We start from the raw sequence: 19,034 nt of genomic DNA, 5'->3' as shown, positions 1-19,034 counted from the left end.
CATCTCTCCGCTTTGAGCATCACTGCCGCAAGCGCTTCACCCGGAGTCGATGGTGTATAAGTACACCTTCGCCGGAATCAGCGCAAATATAAAATACAGGAGCGGATCGCGCAAATCTAACAACGCCAACCACCGTGTCACACAGATGACATTAAAATGTGGTCTTCAGGGAGGATCCCCCGGTACGGGAGGAGGAGGCTGACGGCAGTTTTTACATGCACACACCCACACAAACACACACACATAATACACTGCGGTGAAAATAGTTTTGGAATGCGTCTCCGCCACCGGTGGAGAAATGAGCTCATCTTACTCACTTATCGGTGGTGTGAAGGTAATTAATGAAGGATGGGGCAATGTTTGCCCGGTGCTGGATGAGCTGTACTCCACACCGTTGGAGTACACACACTGCACGTTAAGTGGCTCATTCCTCGCGTCGGTCAAGGACTTGGTAGGTCTTGCGATAATCAAAACGCTTTTTTCGGGGGCAGGGGCAGGACACGCGTAAGGTTTATCCGCGGGTTGGCACGAATCGACGTTGAGAAGCACTGAAGAGAACACAACCGCACCGGAGCCGGAACGAAGCTGACGCTGGTGAGGGTTTTCCCGGACACTCGGTGTTGATTGATTTTTGATCGGACGAATTTGGGGAAGCCTTGCGGCCATTTTCTTTCCGGGTCTCGGATTGTAATCCTGCATTTATACCAGCCTTCGAGAGGGCAAGGAACCACACAAGATGGCTCCGATGGAGGTGTACGCAGGTTCCGACTTGGCCGAACTAAGCTGAGTCGACGCAACCGTACGCACTTTTATACACCGCAGCATTTTTTTTTTGGCGCGCACTTTTCGCACATACCGAGGGAGGGGGGGATGGGGGAAAGGAGGTGCTTACGCACACACGCACACACCTCTAAGCTCCCCCACCAAACGCAACAGTGTGTTAGGAAGGATTAGGAGGAGGTCGAAAATAAATCAATTTCAATAAAAACGAATATTAGATGCTTCCACGGGGTGTGTGTTGTGTGTATGTGTTGGGGTATCGCTCATCGCGCCATCTCTCCCTCTCTTTCCCTCTCTCTCTCTCTCTCTCTCCCTTTTTTTGTTGCTATATCATCTTTCCAAAACTGGGTAGCAACCAGAAGCCAACCTAAGGCCCGCGCGCTTGGGCTGAGGCGATCCCGAAAAAAAAAGCAGACGCACACTCACAAAGCACCGGGTCGACGCAGACACACGCAACACGCACCCGCGGGGGCACGCGTGTAAAATCGGCGGACAAAGACGGAAAATGCGTTGCCTCTCGACACTCCACACCGATCGAGGGAAGTTGGAGCGACGTTCGCACAGCGTTTGATAGATGAAAAACACGTTGCTACAATGTCCGCCGGTTACCTACCCCGCGGTTCTAGGTTCCACCAACATCCCCCCTTCCTCCCTCCCGATGATGGCGAATTTTCAGATCGGCGATCCACGACAGGGTAGGGAAACATTTATTCATATTAATTCCAACGAATCGCCAACCCAAGCCATGCGTTGCTAGGGTGATGGGGAGGGGGGGGAGGGGGGGGGGATGACGGGGTGACACAGGGGGAGAGCGAAACCGAGCGATCGGTTCAAGGTTGCGGACTAGAGTTGTGTATTTCAGATTCAGATTCATGAATCTGAATGAATCTTTCAACAAAATTAATGAATCTGAATCGCTGAACGAAAGATTCATGAATCTTTGGGGATTCATGAAGATTCATGAATCTCTCGGGATTCATGAAGATTCATGAATCTTTCGGGATTCATGAATCTCTCGGGATTCATGAATCCCTCGGGATTCATGAATCTCTCAGGATTCATGAATCTCTCAGGATTCATGAATCTCTCAGGATTCATGAATCTCTCGGGATTCATGAATCTCTCGGGATTCATGAATCTCTCGGTACTAATGAATCTTCATTGACTAATGAATCTTCATTGATTAATGAATCCTTAGGGATAGGAATCTTTAGGGAACAGCAAAGCGCGATAGAGGTAGGGGAGTTTTGGGAAATATATATTACATTTGAGCACAAATTCGGCCCAAAAAGTTTGTTGAATTTTGACACATTTGTTTAGTTACGTATTTCATTCAACCTTGGTTAGTTTGGCGCAAAAGAAATTCACTGAGAAAACAAACTAAAACAGATAACGACGATGTTTTGCCCCACCGTAGGAGGTATATATTTTCCCATCATCTCCTATTTTAATGAAGTGCACCCGGTTGACAAAAATTCAAATTTTTTGCAGCTGTCATGTAGTAACAGCAAGTTTTTCCATGGCAGATTGCTGGGACTCTTGCTGGAACTACATGATAGCAGTAAAAAATTAAATTTCTATCAACCGGCCAGTTTGTTTTCGTTTCGGCACCGGAAAAACGTTGGTAAGAATATCAATTAAAACGGAGTTTTATAACTGAACTACATTTCAGAAGAGTAGAAATAAGTAGTAAAACAAAAACTCCGATGTTTCGTGGAGAATATTGCTCGTTTTGTTCGCGTTTGTGTTTCGGTTTGTCTACATTTTGTCCAGTTGTCGGTTTGTTTACGTTTTGAATTGACATTTGACAAGAGCTAAAGCGACGTCGCGTTTTTCGCGAGCTAATTTACCAAACTTAAAATTTCGAATCTTCCCGACGTCTAGATAAAAAGTTATTTGGTCTGAAGTACAGGAAAACGGAATCTCCCATACAAAATGTATGGACTACCCGGGTAGTCCGGTTGAACGTTTGAGGGGTATCAACCGAAAAACTCGAATAAAAATTATTTAAATTCCTTGGAAATTTTTTTTATTTAGTAAAACGATAGAAAGTGAGTTTTTCTAGGCATTCTAAAAGTTTCATGCCGATACGCCAATCCAATCCAGAGTTATTTAAAAACATAAATCCAAAAACTACCCAGGTAGGCGGTTGAACGGGTAACGGTTAACATGTCTATAAATAATATATATAATTAATAGTAAAGATATATTATCAAATATATATATTATTATATATAACGTCTGGAGTATGCGTTTCGAGTATGCGTTCTTGCTAAGCGAACCGATCATGCGTTCCAAGTGCATTCTTCGGTAATCGTAACTACATGAAAGCTGCAAAAAAATTGAATTTTTGTCAACCGCAACCACTTCATTAAAATAGGAGATGATGGGAAAATATATACAGTCTGACAAGAAAGTATCCGTACAGTCACCAATTTCAACTTCAAGCCTAGTTATCTCAGCGACTACGTGACCTAGGACAACCATTTAAACGACATCTCGTAGATAAACTTCTATTCTATCCAATGAGGTCTTAACATTTCGAAAAAGTTACTTGTAGGTCACTTTGTTCTATAGAAATCCAAAAAAAGGCTCAAAATCGATGACAAAAAAGTATTCGTACACCCGACTTTCTTGACCAAAAACACCGGTTTGGTGAGGTTCTAGTAGTCAAAATATCAGCCTAGTCATTATTTAGAGTTATCAAGTGTCTAAAAGTATGGCGGCAACAATTTTATATCTACTATTTTTATATTTTAACGTGAAATGGCCGGTGAAACTAGGCAAACAGCTGCAACCGATACAGAGCTATCTTTTTCTTGTGATGTAAAGGGAACCTAACTTGGCAAGTTTATGAACCCTGTGAAAAATCTCATGCTAAGTCTCAGGAACTTATAATTTGTCGAATTAACCAGGATGCAACTAGACTAAACCCCGCAAACAGACACCTTTCGTGGTTACTCAATCGCTATGGGAGGGTGATTGCTCGAAAAGCTATTAAGTACTTCATACTTCGAGTCCTCAAACATGACGAACGAAGTGTCTAGTGCATCAATCATATGATTTGGATTTCAACTCTTAAGAAGGTTTTTTGTAAATAACAATTACATTGCATTATTGTAAGTTGCAAACTTTTCATTTCCTAGGAAAGAATAAGAAAGACTGGGGATTTGCAAATCGCTGTATTTTGATGCCATTGGCGTGTAGGCTCAATGTTTTATACACTATATACAGACAAAATTAAGCAATTTTGGCCAAAAAACGAGTAACAATACACACCAGACGTCGAACTCAACCATCATTACGAGCAACGTTGTTCCAACTATAAAACACAGTAGTTGAGAGTTTGTGTTATGGTGTTCCATTAAGACCATTAATCGAACTGGAATTATTGAATTAAAAATGAATCATCTGTGGGACATAGTATACTTCGCCCATTTTGTCACTTGGACAAGCCAGGGCTAGGTTAAACTTTAAATGTTCAATAATATGCTCTCTGAGTAAAATAACGATCCCAAGAATAGACCATGTATTGTCCAAGAATTACCACTTTATGAGACCGTACAAGTGTTGACGATACTCCCAAAGTCTACGGAATCGATCTCTGTACAACATTTGTCGAAAGACACCTAGATTTACCATGAACGGGACATTATCTTGATCTTAGTAGACCCCTTTAGAAACATTATAGAAATCGGGTCAAATTTACAGCATCTTTCGAAAAAAAAAAATGATGCCTTGGCACTTGCTGGCCATTATTGAGGCAAGTGGCATTGATTGTAACATATTGGCACATCAGGTACCGATGGCACATCATCAATACTCATCATGTACGGATACTTTTTTGTCATCGATTTTGAGCCTTTTTTATGGTTTCTATAAAACAAAGTGACCTACAAGTAACTTTTTCGAAATATTAAGACCTCATTGGATATAGTAGAAGTTTATCTACGATATGTCGTTTAAATGGTTGTCCTAGGTCACGTAGTCGTTGAGATAACTAGGCTTGAAGTTAAAATTGATGACTGTACGGATACTTTCTTGTCAGACTGTACCTCCTACGGTGGGGCAAACCATCGTCGTTGTCTGTTTTAGTTTGTTCCCTAAAGATTCCTATCCCTAAGGATTCATTAATCAACGAAGATTCATGAATCTCTCAATGAAGATTCATGAAGATTCATGAATCTGAAGATTCATTAATCCCGAAAGATTCATGAATCCCAAGAGATTCATGAATCCCAAGAGATTCATGAATCCCAAGAGATTCATGAATCCCGAGAGATTCATGAATCCCGAGAGATTCATGAATCCCAAGAGATTCATGAATCCCGAGAGATTCATGAATCCCAAGAGATTCATGAGTCCCGAGAGATTCATGAATCCCGAGAGATTCATGAATGATTCTGAATGAATCTTCCGTAAAAGATTCATGTGAATGAATCTCGTCGAAAGATTCATAAGACCCAACACTATTGCGGACCCTTGCGAGCCACCTTCTCTCCCCACGTCCATCCAACACGCACAACCACACCACCACACCCCTCGCCACACATCATCAGCGACTCAGGCCGTTGACCCCACGCGCCCGAAATTGAGCACCGCAACCCTCCACCGTTGCTTATCTTTCCTCGAACCCACGACCAACGGTTTTCGGTGCTTCAAACTTAGGGGTGGAAAGGACGCAGGAGTGCGTGTGTGTGTGTGTGTGTGTGTCTACGCAGGGACGCAAGCGGGTCCGCCCGGATGGGTACACCGAAGATTCAAGAGCAAAGTAAACGAAGGAGGCAGGCAAAAGAGGCCTCTAGAAAACCCGCCCCGGATTCGCCGCGAATCCGGCTGTGTGATACTTCTGGTTCCACTAATATTGTGATTGCGAAAGATTGGAAGATTGGCCAAGCGAACAAGAAGGAGGGGGAACGGGGGGATAGAATCGCCCAAAAATCCAGACTAACACACGCGCAAACTTCGCGCAAACTGTCCTACACGGGGATGCTAAACCCGTCGAGAAATTCAATTAAAGCGAACGGGATCGTTGATCACTTTTACATAAATCAAAATAACAAAAATGTTAGAAGTCGTTGCTTTTTCTGGATCGTGTCCGTGAACACAATCGTTCCAACCGTTTTTCGTGTCTAACGAGCTTTAACTTGAAATTGACAAAGGCTTTTGGCTTGAAACAAGGGTACGCTTAACGTAATCCCGGCTTTTAACACTAATTATACCGGGAAAAAAGAGTGTACCAAATCAAATCAGCAGCAGTGTCAATTTGACACTTCGTGCCTTTTTACCTGACGGAGATATTTTCATATTTCAAACAGCATTGGTGAAAAGGTGAATTTGAAGTCTGCCACATTATGTTTCGTTTTTGGCTTCACGACTTATCGCCTCTGTTAGTGAAAAGGGGTAAGAGACCGAGTTGGAGAAACATTTTTACCAACTTGCGGAGAAAAAAATCTTACCTCAAAAAAATGTAAAACACCCACATTCGAAAACCGGTTTCATAACTATAAAATGACGCCATTAGCACACTTTAAAATATCAACGCGTTATGTCATGGGTATGAAAATATCTTTAAGGGATAAAAACCTACAAAGTGCCAAAAATATTGGCTTCAAATTCGCACACAGTGAGTATAAAAACTTCGTATAATGTAAACAAAAATACCTAAGACCGTTTTTGTTGTTTTTAATATATCAACCCGTTACGTGGACAAATGAATTCAAATGAATGAATTCCAGGTGTCAAGTTGACGCGCTGGTATCATTAGTGTTCCCGTGTACCTGCCAGCTGTCAGATAACATCCGGGTGCGTTAGAGACGCGCTAGAAATGCTATCCGTTCTCAAATAGTTGCCGTGAAAGGTCCAATACACAATCGAGGTAGAACTTTCGGTGGCCAAAATTGGAAACATTTCTGGTAGGAACCCGATCAAACGCTATAGACGGGCTGACATGTGGCTAGCGTGCAAAAAACGGATAGGATGCGAGATGGAGCGGGAGCGGAGGAGCGGGGATCTGAGCCACCGACGGCTCCAAAAACACCATCGCGCACACAATCACACATCGCTGGTGTTCGCGGGATAGCGAATTCGAGGAAACAGGATAGCGCGCGCCTATACACCAAACCCTATTTCGCGTTCCCTTCGGCTCCATTTATGTTCCCCCCCCCCCCCCCCCCCCCCCCCCCCCCTACCCGAACGATCCCTTCCTGGCGCCCCGCAACCGAGCCGGGCAATTTCGAGCGAGTTCGGAGAATGGCTTAAACATGGTGGACGAGCGCGTCCAATTAGTAGACGCTGCTGCGTGCCGTGCGTGCTGCCAAAATGTGCGTTAGAGCGCTCGCGCTCGCCGGGTGTTGTGTGTGTGCGTGCGCGAGCCCGCAACGCGAGCGCGTTGGAGTGCAAATTGGAGCTTCCCGAAATTACGGCTAACGACTTCCACGAGAATAGAACACGAGCCATAAGCGAGCGATAGGCCAGGCCGTATCAGCAGGTACAGCTTCCCTACCGTTTGGTAGCTTCCACTCCATCGCACATCCACTCGAAATATGCGTTTAATTGAGCAACCGAAAGAAAAAAAAAACAGCCGCGCACTAATCCCGCATCGACGCGTTCGCGCGCGCCACACAGCTGTCATTTGTGCCAAATTGCCCTCGAGGCGGTGTGGTGTGCGTGTTCCTTCTTCCTTGTAGTTTGCCCTCCCCGGCTGCCCGCGTTCGCATCTTTTCGCCACGGTCCACCGAGCGCAGTCTATAGTTTTTTGTGTGTTATTTTCGGGGCGCAACAGCAAACTAACAGCACGCGCGCGCGTGAGCCTCATCAGCAGGCCTCGCAAAACGTACGAGCACCTTGACATTCGCGTTTGACCGTTTGCTGCCGGCGCACGCACACCATTTGCTGCACCACCGAAACCCGAAGTTCAATGCCCCTGCGCCAAAACTGCTGTGTGCCACGAGAGAACGCGGCGGGGGGGCCTAGATGAAGGCGGGGAAACGGGTGCGGGAGCGATAGCGCGCACACGATAGATGCTTCAATGACGGGAGATACCACGACACACCAAAAACAACCCGAGCGACACAGCGATCTGCTCGCGGGCCGTAAGTTCACCGTCGCTTTTTTTTTTTTGTCGTTCACTCTGTTCAGCAGCCTGCAGTTTGTAGTTTCAGCGCGCCGGCGGGTTTTGCCTAGTGAAGCACGCACCCGGCAAAAGGCAAAAGGGTTTAAATATTTCCTACTCCTTTTTAGGCTTCTAACATCCTGCAACATCGAGAACGAGATTGTTGGCTGTGTTTTCTCCAAACGCCTTTTTCGAAGGCATACAACGAAACAACAAAACAAAAAGATGGAGGAAAGACAAACACAGTCCCTCCGTGTCTTTCGCCGAATTATTTAGAAATACTCATCGAAAAGGGCTTCCCGAAAAAGGGGCTCCGAAATTGGATCGAGACAAGCGCGAAGGTTTTGTGTGCAAAAAGGCGTTCGAATGACGTTGGATGTGCTGTGTTTTTTTTTTTTTTGCAAATCATAGAACAACCATCAGTCGCGCGTGTATGCGTGAACCAGTGCGCGGAAACCCTGGCAAACACACGCAGCCGGGACCGAAACCACGCAACGCGTCGTTGTGGTGCGAAATGGCGATAAAAAAACATACAACCAGCTTCAAACGCCAAGCAGCGGAAACCTTAAATTTGCGAAACATAGAAAAGCGAACGAAAAGAATGGGAGAGTGACGCGAAAATGTAACAAAGATCCACCCAAGAAGATCGCGGCGCAAGGAATGAAAGAACAGACGGGGGAAAAAAAAACCCCAAACGCTGGACATAAAACAGGCTCGCGAATGGTTATACCCCCGGATGGGCTCCTCTCTCTATCCGATCGCAAAAGTTCTACCTAACTTAATTTCCCAATTCCCCCACACAGCCACCACACCTGCCAAACGCGTTTAATATCTTCGCCTACGTGCGTCTTAGACGCATTGTTCTTGGTGTTGGTGCCACCCGCAGAAATGCGCCACAAGACGGAGAAGACAAGCGAAACCGCCGAAAATGCGTAGCTGAACGAAAGCTTGCGAAACGGAACCACCTGCGCGCAGAGTGTGTGTCTGCGTGTGCGCAGCTTCTATGACTACGCACCCCCACTTACACACCCTCCAAACGCAATGGCGCTGGATGGTGGAGCGCCCGAAAGATGGTATCGAAAAGTCCGCCACTTCAGTCCAACAAGTTCCAATGGTCATAAGCGGAAGTGTCACCGGCTATTGAAGGATTAACTATGCATATAACTACGAGCAGTGCAAATGAAGCAATAAATATATTGATCGTTAGTGTTATGGTGCTGGAAGACGGCAGCAATAACATAAATTGCAACTGCATTCAAACAACATCTGACATTTTCATTGCATTGCTTTCGTCTAACGGAGATGTAAACAAGCAGTAACTTCATTTGACATCTTCTCTAACCAGAGTGGAGATTGCAATGAAGTGTCAGCAATATCCGTTAAATTAAGTTGTAACAAGTTTACTGCTTTTGTTTTTGTCATTGTTACTAGACGTCGACAAAATACCAAATCCGAGTTTATGAAGTTTCTTTTGTCTGGAAGTTGCGTTGACAGATGACAGTTATATTGTAAATGTGAAAGTTGGAATCAATATTTCTCCCCGAGAGATGGCACATAGTTGTAGAAAATTGCTTTTAACTGAAAGTTGTGTCCGTGTTCCAGCACCAACAGGTTTGCAAACTCCACATTGAATCCTAGAACTAACAAAATCACACCAGAAAGTAAATCGGAACACAACAATACACCTTAGTTGGTGATGAGTGTGTAAAATGTAGGCAGAATTGTAACACGAGTCTGCAACAAGGCGAATAATTTCCATCAAAGAACAGGACCTACGCAAAACACACCTAGAGGGCGCTCGGGGAGGCTGAAGTTAACAGCTTAAGCAATTTGTGCAACCGAGGAGTCGGTGTTGCCACATCGCTCGGTGATGATTTCGTTTTCCCCCAAATGAGACCAGGCTACAGCGCATGTGCCGGAGGCTTGAAGACACCGATTCCGACGAGCCGCGCCAGCAACGACGCGTTGTAAATTGGATCGCGGAAAAGGCAACCAGAATTATACTCCGGTGGAACAGCTCGCGTGTGCCCTCTCATGTGCGCCTCATGTTTCTTAATGAAGTCCGAAGTCATGTTTGGCCTCCGGATGGACGGTGTGTTGTGACGTGTTGCTGTTGGGCCCGCCGCATTGTCTCCGACACTCCTTCTTACTCTATATTTTCCATAAGGCACCTTCTTCGTCGGCGTGCGGTTGTTGCCGTTGTCGCAGGGGCCATGTTTCGCCACCGGAGCCAGAACACAGAAAGAGGCGAAAAACATGACACCGTCTGAGGAACGCGGCCCAAAGCTTATCTGCCGCGATTTGTTCGAGCTGGAAAGCGGGGGCCTTTTAGATCTGGTAATTAGCATCAGGTCCACCCGGATATTCCGCCGAGTGGAAGATAGGCCGCCGAGCGCCGTTTCGTCACGATCGCCAGACGACGACGAGAGCTCGGTGGTGGCGTGGAATGGTTATCAGATCCTTCATACCGGTACACGCGCTGTGGCGAAAATGCAAATCAAGCTTGCAGCTGCAGACCCCGCCTCCAACCGCGACGTCCTCAGACGGCAGCAGCAGTTGGGTGGGCAGAAGCAGCGGATATTTGGTCATCAATTAACCTTTGGCTCCGGCGGGCAAATTAATGATCGAAATACAAGACTCGCGACTCGCGTCCTGCAGATGAGCATACGAGTGCCGACGCGTCATTGGCAGCTCAACTGATCCTCGGTACGGAAGTCACCGGAGGCGAACGACAACGCATTCCACTCCCGCCGTCACACACACACACACACGTCTCGAAGTCCGCCCTTTGGCGACGTGATTTTCATGTGCTCTGAAAGTGACATGAATACTTTACTTTTACGTTTTGTTTTTTTTTCTGCGTCATCAGCGCCGTCTCGCAGTCCCAAGGCCACCACCAGGCAGAGGAGAGGCTGGAAAGCATTATCGAGTCGGTAACATGGCCAACAAAACAAATGCTCCAGGCGGTTTTGTGCAAAAATCATAAACCGTTGAAGTTGTTTCGCCGCTTCCACTGGGGTCCCCCCTTTCCGAAACGGCGTAGAACCCGGTAATAACTCCCCCGCTAACACACACGGGTGAGATACAGGAGATGTTATTAATTATGTTTGGGTACAACCGTTTGCACTAATTTTTGCGCTTAACTCACACGCTTTTGAACTAGCGCATCATCTTTAATATCTAAGGCATCCATGTCTTTGAGGGAACTGGCTTTAGGTCCAACGCATCTGACTGATGTATAGGACTCAGAACAGTTACCTAGAGGTCTCGTATACTAGAATTTCATCCGCTAGAAGATACAACACTGATGCCACTCTTTGGAACAAATAAAAACCAAACTCCGCCAAAGAAGAATTTTGCGCCTCAAATTCACATGTCTAAACGAACCAAACACAGGTCAATAGCGTCCATTCCGATATAACTATGGCCTTCTCGACACAACTTGTCAAAATCTAGAACAAATAGTAAACAACGTTATTAGAAAATGGAGGGGTCTGACGTGTTGTTTACTCGAAAGCCATCATGAGATAAAAATGTCGACAAAATTAGTAGTGAGAACGGTCCAATTACAGTTTAGATAGTATTGTATTAGAACTAGCTCTTCCCCACCCAAAATAAGTATAACTCTTCAGCTTTACGAAACCTGAAGCGCTACAACGGCAAAACGATATAATATTTTCCGTGCAAATCCTAACCTCCCGTAACTCAATCTTCTGAGCGCAGCGTGTGCAGGTTAAGGAAGCTTAGAACCAAAATCAAAATCATACTCTGAACATAATCTCAACATCAAGGAACATTCCAAGGGCGGGAGGGGGTGGGTGGGCAGAAAAACCGCCCGCGCAGGAGCCTATCACCAGCAACCTCAGCAGCAGCAGCAGCACGAGGAAAAGTTCGATAGACCTTCCATCATATTGCGGTGAGTCGACGTACGCCGAGAGACCAGAACGGACCGTCTTCGTGCGACCTCGCTTAGCATTGTGTATTGTTGCTTGCGAGCAGAGGGCAGGGAGAGGAGGTGTGTCGAGGTCTTCAGGAAAGATATGTTGTAGGAGATAGGCAGCAGCACCACCACTGGGGAAGAGATAATCATAAAACCATTGCAGGGCATTGCAGCGTTCGAGAGCGACATTAAAAAATTACCCGCTTCGACGGAGGATCATCATCCTCCACCCGCGCCCACCAACGCCAACGCGCTCGTTCGCCACCGACCACTCCCCCGACATCCTCCCCCCCCCTTCTCCCCCTCTCCCCTGGGGCTATAAAACATCGGCCAGAAACTGTCCAGAACGCACCGACTAGAGATGACGACTACCTCCACCTCCACGGCTCGTCGTAGTAATGTCGACTTTCCGAAGCAGGGGGATCACGATCACAAGGCGTTTCGCGCTTTTGCTCCGCCGGTTTCGTTGCTTCTGGCGATGAAAACCGGAGCTTGCAAACACACGGTGCGCGTGAGACTCCCACATACACACACACATACACACACACTGCACCTTTCTTTGCGGGGGCGGCGCAAGCGAAGTGTAGGAAACGTGTCGTTTTAGGTCACGTTCGCGGATTTTAAAACCGGGCGATCTCTCCCGTCGAAGGCTCCGGGGGCCCAGTTTCTAGAGCGACTCGAGCTCTTGATGCACCATCCCCCCCCCAACTCCCCCCATCGTGGAAGAGGGCGAAGGGCTCATAGAGCACGTACCGGCGGCTGTGAGTCCGCGTGCGCGCGCGCTCAAGTTCCTACTTCTTCCTCGTAAAATTTACTACATGCCTTTAGGGCACACCGAGCGCAAAACAAAGCGCATAGCAAAGCGCAGCGTCTTTGGAGGAAGCCAACCGGGGGCAGGGGGAGCTCGAGAGCGAGGGAGCGGTAGAGAAAATGAGAGGAAAAATAACCTGTACCGCAACTCCTCAAGCTCGCCCTACTTCGGGATCCTTCCGGACTCCCAGAAATAGCGACTATAAGAGCACTAGAGGAGCGTTCAAACAAGAGGGTGCAGTGACGTACGTAGGGACTGGGAGGGTGGGTTGTTTCCATGGGTGGTGGTGGCGAACGCCACCGGGACACTATACAGGCCGCTGTAAGGCGACGACCCAGCGTGCGCTCGCGCGCGCGTTACTTATTGGCGATTGTTGGCGTGTTTCGTGATCTTTTAGTTTTATGTTACTCCTTCAGCTAGAGAGCTCGTTTTGTTTTTCCCGTGGGTTCACCGCTTGCCCTGGTACCGTCCCTCCCCCCCCCACTCCCCCCCCCCCCCCCCACCCCTTACACACCACCTTCCACAGGAGCCCTTCCGGGACTTTTGCCTTTTTGTGTGTAATTTTTGTGATGAGCTTTCTCGCGAGAACCTAGACGCATCATAAAGCCTTGGGTACCCGCGGTGGGTGTAGACGAGAAGTGACCGGCAATGGGGGGGATTGAGGGGAGTGGGCACGTTTAAGTTTACAACCCCCCCCCCCCCCCCCCAACCCCCACCCTTTATTGACCCTTTCGAGAAGCAGAACAAAAGCTAGCGATGGCGGAGAGGATGTACTATTCTGGCAGATTATCTCTCGCCTTGAAACCGATCTTTCGGGACCTGCGCGTTCCAATCATGATACCGGAGAGATGATGGCGGATGGGATACGAGATGACGGTTGTTGAGAGGGCCCGAAAACCGAGAACCGCGCAGTGCGGCGCAGGAGAATCGTGATCGACTAGCCCCGGGCCTGCCTTCCCCACCCCCACTTTTTTGTGGAAGGAAAGGAAACACGGACGCGGACGGGGATGGGGGACACGAACTTCTCGAACCGAGGTGAGGCACCGCGAAGGTGGGTCCCTAATCGCGCGGGAGCTGCAGCAAAAGTGCATCTTTGGTCTTCTTTGTTTACGCCGGGTCACCCGGTTTGGGCGAACCGGCAAGGCAAAGGAGAACGGTGGCGGTATCGGCCGCGATATTTTCACGACGCTCACGACACACACGACGTGAGAGTGTTCCCCGTCCGCTCCTGCCGCAGGAGTTAGGAAAAGGGTTCTTGCGCACAATGACTCACGCGACGCCATTTTTCCACCGAAGAAGAGACCACAGACCCTGACCTGCGCGGGCCCTTCCACATGCAACAGGAGCGTCTACAATCTGCAATGGAAGCAAAAGAGGGGGGGGGGGGGGGGGGAAACTTACCTTGTGGGCACGGATGGAGGCGCCCTCTGAGCAAGCGAGTGTGACGTCCACCAAACTCTCGTCCTGGAGCAACTGACTGAACACCCCGAGAAGGTTGGATTGATGATTGTTCCACCTCAAGCAGTAATGATCACTGCCCATGTCGGTGACAGCTTGCGCTGCTGCATTTCGTGCGGGGCGACACCGGAAAGTAAAGAGAGCAAAACAGTTCGGAAAAGATTAATTAAACGACACGAAACGTGGATAAAGCGGTGTACTGCTGACAAAAAAAGGGAAAAAAAGGTATGTGTATGTATAAGTAAATCCCAAAAAGGGTGAAAAAGGAAGTAGAACACTGGAGGTGTCACACGTTGTAGAGAAGAAAATAAACAAACAAACAAACAACTGAAGAACATGATAAGCGAGAGAATAATGCACTTAATATACAAACACAAAAACAAATAGAACGTTATAGGATTTCGGGTACGGGAAGCAAAATACAGTCTAGAAACAAGTTCTTTACTTTCTGAAATGAAAACAAAAGGGAACTCTTAACATCATCTCCAAAGAATAGAGTAAAACCACTGTTAGGTGTCAAACTTTTCAAGCAGTAGATAAAACAAACAAATGCACCAAATTGACAAGTCTTTCAGCAATCAGAAGTTGTTTTTCCAAACTTCGTATCATTTGTTTGTTTTTCTTTTGCTTTGTTTTGCGTAAAGGGATAAACAAACTTAACATCCCGGTTTTGGACAACGAAAGCTTTCGTATTAACCTTCATGTAATACATTTGTGTTTGCAGATAGAGCTTGCTTCGGGTGTTGGCTTAGCTTTTGCCTTCTGTTTTGTTTTTCTTTTAGATGTCTCAGTGAAAATTCATTGGTGATTCGAAACGCAAAAATTTTCTAACGACAGCTTTCTCTTACATAACTTCATTTCTGGCCTTCTTTTCCGTACTCCTTCAGATTGTACTTCCCTTTCACCGCGAATTCGGCGGAAGCTTTTCCCTGAACGGAAGAAAATGAGATTGTGATCCTGCTTCGAAGGTACGGTACGGCAAGATGGGCAACAATGGTGCGCGTGTGATGTTTCCCCTCTTACCCCCTCCCCACGAGTTGTCTCTTCCGCAGCCCACGAAGAGGAGACCCACCACACCAAACATCGCCACATGTGCTTCACACCTATGCTTGCAAAAAAGAAACCTGACAGCGAACATGCACTCGTAACAGGCGGTACACGGTCCGCGAAGGTCCCGTACTTCGAGTTCCCTTCCCCCCCGGTTCATCACCCACGAAACAGGGATCGACACCCACAACACCGCCGGCAGTGATGAGTAGTCGCTTGCCCCTCGACGGATACAACGCTGTTGGACGTGCACGTGTGTATGTGTTTGAGACCTTCAGAATGTTTTAGATCTATGTTTAGAATGTTTGAAGACCTGTTCACTCCAGCTGTTCACGTAACAGACTTTAACTATTCCCAAGCAATGCAGAACGAAACCTTGCCAAAAGCTTGCTAAAGAAGGCACGGAACATTCGGTTTAAAGTTGTAAGGTTACTTGAAGTAATTTGACGTTCAGGCAAGATATTCTCACGAGTTCAAATGAACTAGACTAATTCTAGCTCATAACTCAAAACAATTCATTAGGCAATAGTCTTCTATGAGTCGTTTAGCGATTTAACCATACGAACCTTTTAACCAAGATTCATGAGAATTGATTCTTTGGAATTCATCAATCTCTGACGATTCGCAAAATCGGTTCAAAGAGTCATTCAGATTTATGAATCTGAATCTGATCTGACTCAGCTCTACAGAACACCGATTGTACTACCTCCAATTAGGTCAAGCTGAGTGTTCTATGCTGTATCTTTCATTATCATTTGCGGTAACTAGTCTTATCCTGCTTGATAATACAATTCTGACACTAGTGAGGAGTTAAAGGACGCTATAACCCTCCAAGCTAATTTGTTACTAACCCGCACAGAATAATTTACAGCTTACTAGACATCTATAGCGTTATTGCTGAAGGGGTAATCTATTGTCAAAGTTGTATAGTCCTTATTGAAAGACATTGTACATGATCTGGTATTAGAAGCCGATCGTTCACCGCATCTAAACGCACGCAGCAGCGGTGCTATAATGGTGCAAACGACATTCTCTGCAGGTGTCCCAACTCAACACCGACCAGTCCCGGACCATTGCTGCTGCCTATGCCCTGTGTGCGGCTGAGAGCCCCGGCCGGAGACTGCGAATGATCGAAGGGAATCGATAACCCTTGCGAACCCCAGGCACCATAATCGAGCCATCGGCGCCAGATGCACCCGCACCGTGTGGCAGCAGCAAGTTATCAGCAGCGCCAATCGAAGTACCCGAGCCCCGGTTAGATCGCAGCGACCGATTTCACCCGATGCGGCGATGAGTGCGGATTTGATCGTGCGCACTCTCATCTGGGCTATCGCGTCGATGATCGGTTCCGTCGGCTTTCGTCGCCCCGCAGTTTTTTTTTCCCGTAGGAACGCAAGAGTGCGTTCGGAAGAAGGGAAGTTGGGGCATGGGTCTGGAAATTTGATAGAGCACAGGAGGGAGGGGCGCGGGTTTGGTGTCGCACTACAGGCAGAGTCGCTGTAGAACGGGAGAGTTGAAAGAGAGCGCGTCCCAGCCTTAGATCAACGAATGCTGATACAGCGCGTTCTCGAACGACGAGAGGTGTGTGATGGACTTTCGCCACCGTGTGTACACCGTCGGCTTATCCGATGCAGTGTTGAGTTTCACGTGGCACCCTTCTGCTGCCCAGCTCTACCGGTGTGCGGTGTGCGTAGGCAGTAGGACCGCGGTATGACTACCAGGGCGATGAAACTATAGGGAACTCTAATGGATAGAACCCATCCCACAGCGCGCACAGTTATCAGGTGACGCATCGGAGAGGAGCTGGTGTGTAGGTTTGCCAGCCCGCCAGCCATGTCAAACTGCGGCTAGCGGGAGAGTGTGCGGGCTTCAGTGCGATAGGTGATTTGCATAGGCCCTGCGCGCGCTACCCTTCAGCGTGACCATTCGCTGACCTTCAAGAGTTCCTGGAGCTGCGCGTACGGCGCAGCGGCCCACGTACGGGGTTCCGAAATCAAAACGACAAGTCCCTCACCAAAAGGATGTCGGAAATCCCAGCATCCCAGCATCCGCAGGCATTCTGCAGGCAAACTAAGCAGCAGCAGCTAACTCTCCTCCCCCCAGCTCACTCTTCAGTGCGCACACACGGCACACTAATTACCGATGGAATGTGACACTTCGCGTACCGCGTGCCGCACGCGGTTGCGTTACAAGAGGAGTTGCCGCGCAAATGCACCCTTTGGTTTTTACTTTATGCGATTTGTTATTTTTACTTGTCCAACTATTTCGCGAGCTTGCGGGTCTATGTCGTTGCGCTGGCACAGGCTGCACGCCTTTCGATCGCTGCGTATGCACGTAACCGGCCCCTTCCTTGGCCACTCTCGGTCGGTCACGACTGCGAAATTACGGGAAGTGAAATATTTACTGTAAGGCCAGGCCTCGCGTTCCCTCCACCACAGCCACACAGCTGAGGCACTGGCTTCAGCTACCTTCAGGGAGGGGGGGAAAGGGGGCCTCTCTACTACTTCTGATACCTCCACCTCCAGTTCCACCCGGTAGAGATTGGTGTGAGATCGCTGTGTGTACATGTATATTTCGAGGCGGAAAAATACCTTCGGGGAGAAATGTGTACCAGGCGCATGTAGTGGCACTATTGGGCGAATAAATCTTAATAAAGTGCATACTGTGATTGTGCTGTGCGCTTGCGAAATCCTACCGCGGCACCCGGTATCGTGCGGGATTTCATCGGGGTTTCGCGCTCCGACTCACACAAAAAAAAACAGAGGCTGGGAAGGATCCAGAAGATCCTACGATCAAATTTGCGTACACTCGGGGACGGAGCTGGTGGAGCGTTCGATGGTGGATAAGCTATTCGCGGCTGTAAGGTGTCCTTTGCGCGGGCTTGGATCAAGCTCGGCACCCAAGGGTTAGCTCCTCCTGAGACCCGCCATCATTCTTTGCCGTGCGTGTGCTATTCTAATGTCGCGGGCGCATACCACTCGCCTATTTGCTAGGTCATCATTCAGTCCCTGCCCAATATGCGTGTGTATGTGTGTGTGTGTGTGTGCCTGGGCTGCACGCTCGTTGTGTCGGCACGGCCCACGCATCGTCGATCACGATTCCCTGCGGAGTCAGGAACAGGGCTCACAAGTAGCTCCGGCTACTCTGGCGGGCGTTTGGCGGTGGCGAGGGCTCAGTTCTGACGTGCCGTGTGTGTGTGTGTGTGTGTGTGTCTTTGTTAGCCGCGGAACGATTTACGCACGCCCAGGGTTGCGCGCCGTGGCCCAAACGCACCGTACTGGTATATCCGCGTGTGAGCACCAGAGAGGGACAGACAGCGAGTTGCAGAGGCCTGGATATATGGTAGGGCTGGCGAGCGAGTGATGGACTCATTAATTACTTTATTTATCTGCTTGCCTAACTGGCTAACTTAACCATGCACTGCTGCCGCTGCTGGTGCTGCCAGGCCCGGAAGAGTAAAGGTTGTATGTGTATGTCCTCCACCTGGAGCAACGGAGCACGCCACGGCACAGCTTTCACCGATTTGCCGCGCGAAGGAACTCCAACGCACCCACGCCCACAGCGCACCGTGGGACAACGCAGTAACAATCAAGCGGACATTTCCAAGTTATGATGAAATCCCCACTGAGTTTGACTGTTTTTAACCAAAATTGATTCAAAAACATCAAAAAGTTTATTAAAAATCCATATGACGTCGTAGCATGAAAAAGGAAATTTACTAAGTGAAGTCACCACATTAGAGACTCTATCTTAAAATCGGGTAGCTGAATTTGTCAGAACTTATTGTTGATATGTTTTTCTATGAAGTGACTATTTCCCAAATACATTTTGACACTCTTTTGTTCATTATCGTACTTTGAAACCCTCGCTTTTTCTTCATTTTC

The 19,034-nt window shown here is 47.9% G+C and overlaps 1 protein-coding gene across 1 annotated transcript in view; it reads right to left on the bottom strand.

Moving 5' to 3' along the window:
- LOC131290562 (uncharacterized) overlaps positions 1-14,187 on the bottom strand; it is a 72,989-nt gene extending 58,802 nt beyond the window's left edge. Inside the window, exon 1 of the mRNA XM_058319719.1 lies at positions 14,047-14,187. Coding sequence (XP_058175702.1) covers positions 14,047-14,187 — 141 coding nt within the window. The remainder of the gene's footprint in view (positions 1-14,046) is intronic.
- Positions 14,188-19,034: the final 4,847 nt, after the last annotated feature.

The sequence above is a fragment of the Anopheles ziemanni genome, chromosome X (assembly GCF_943734765.1).
Source record: "Anopheles ziemanni chromosome X, idAnoZiCoDA_A2_x.2, whole genome shotgun sequence".
NCBI classification, from domain to species: domain Eukaryota; kingdom Metazoa; phylum Arthropoda; class Insecta; order Diptera; family Culicidae; genus Anopheles; species Anopheles ziemanni.
The sequence above is the reverse complement of the archived record's forward strand: the minus strand, read 5'-3'. Positions and strand labels throughout refer to the sequence as shown.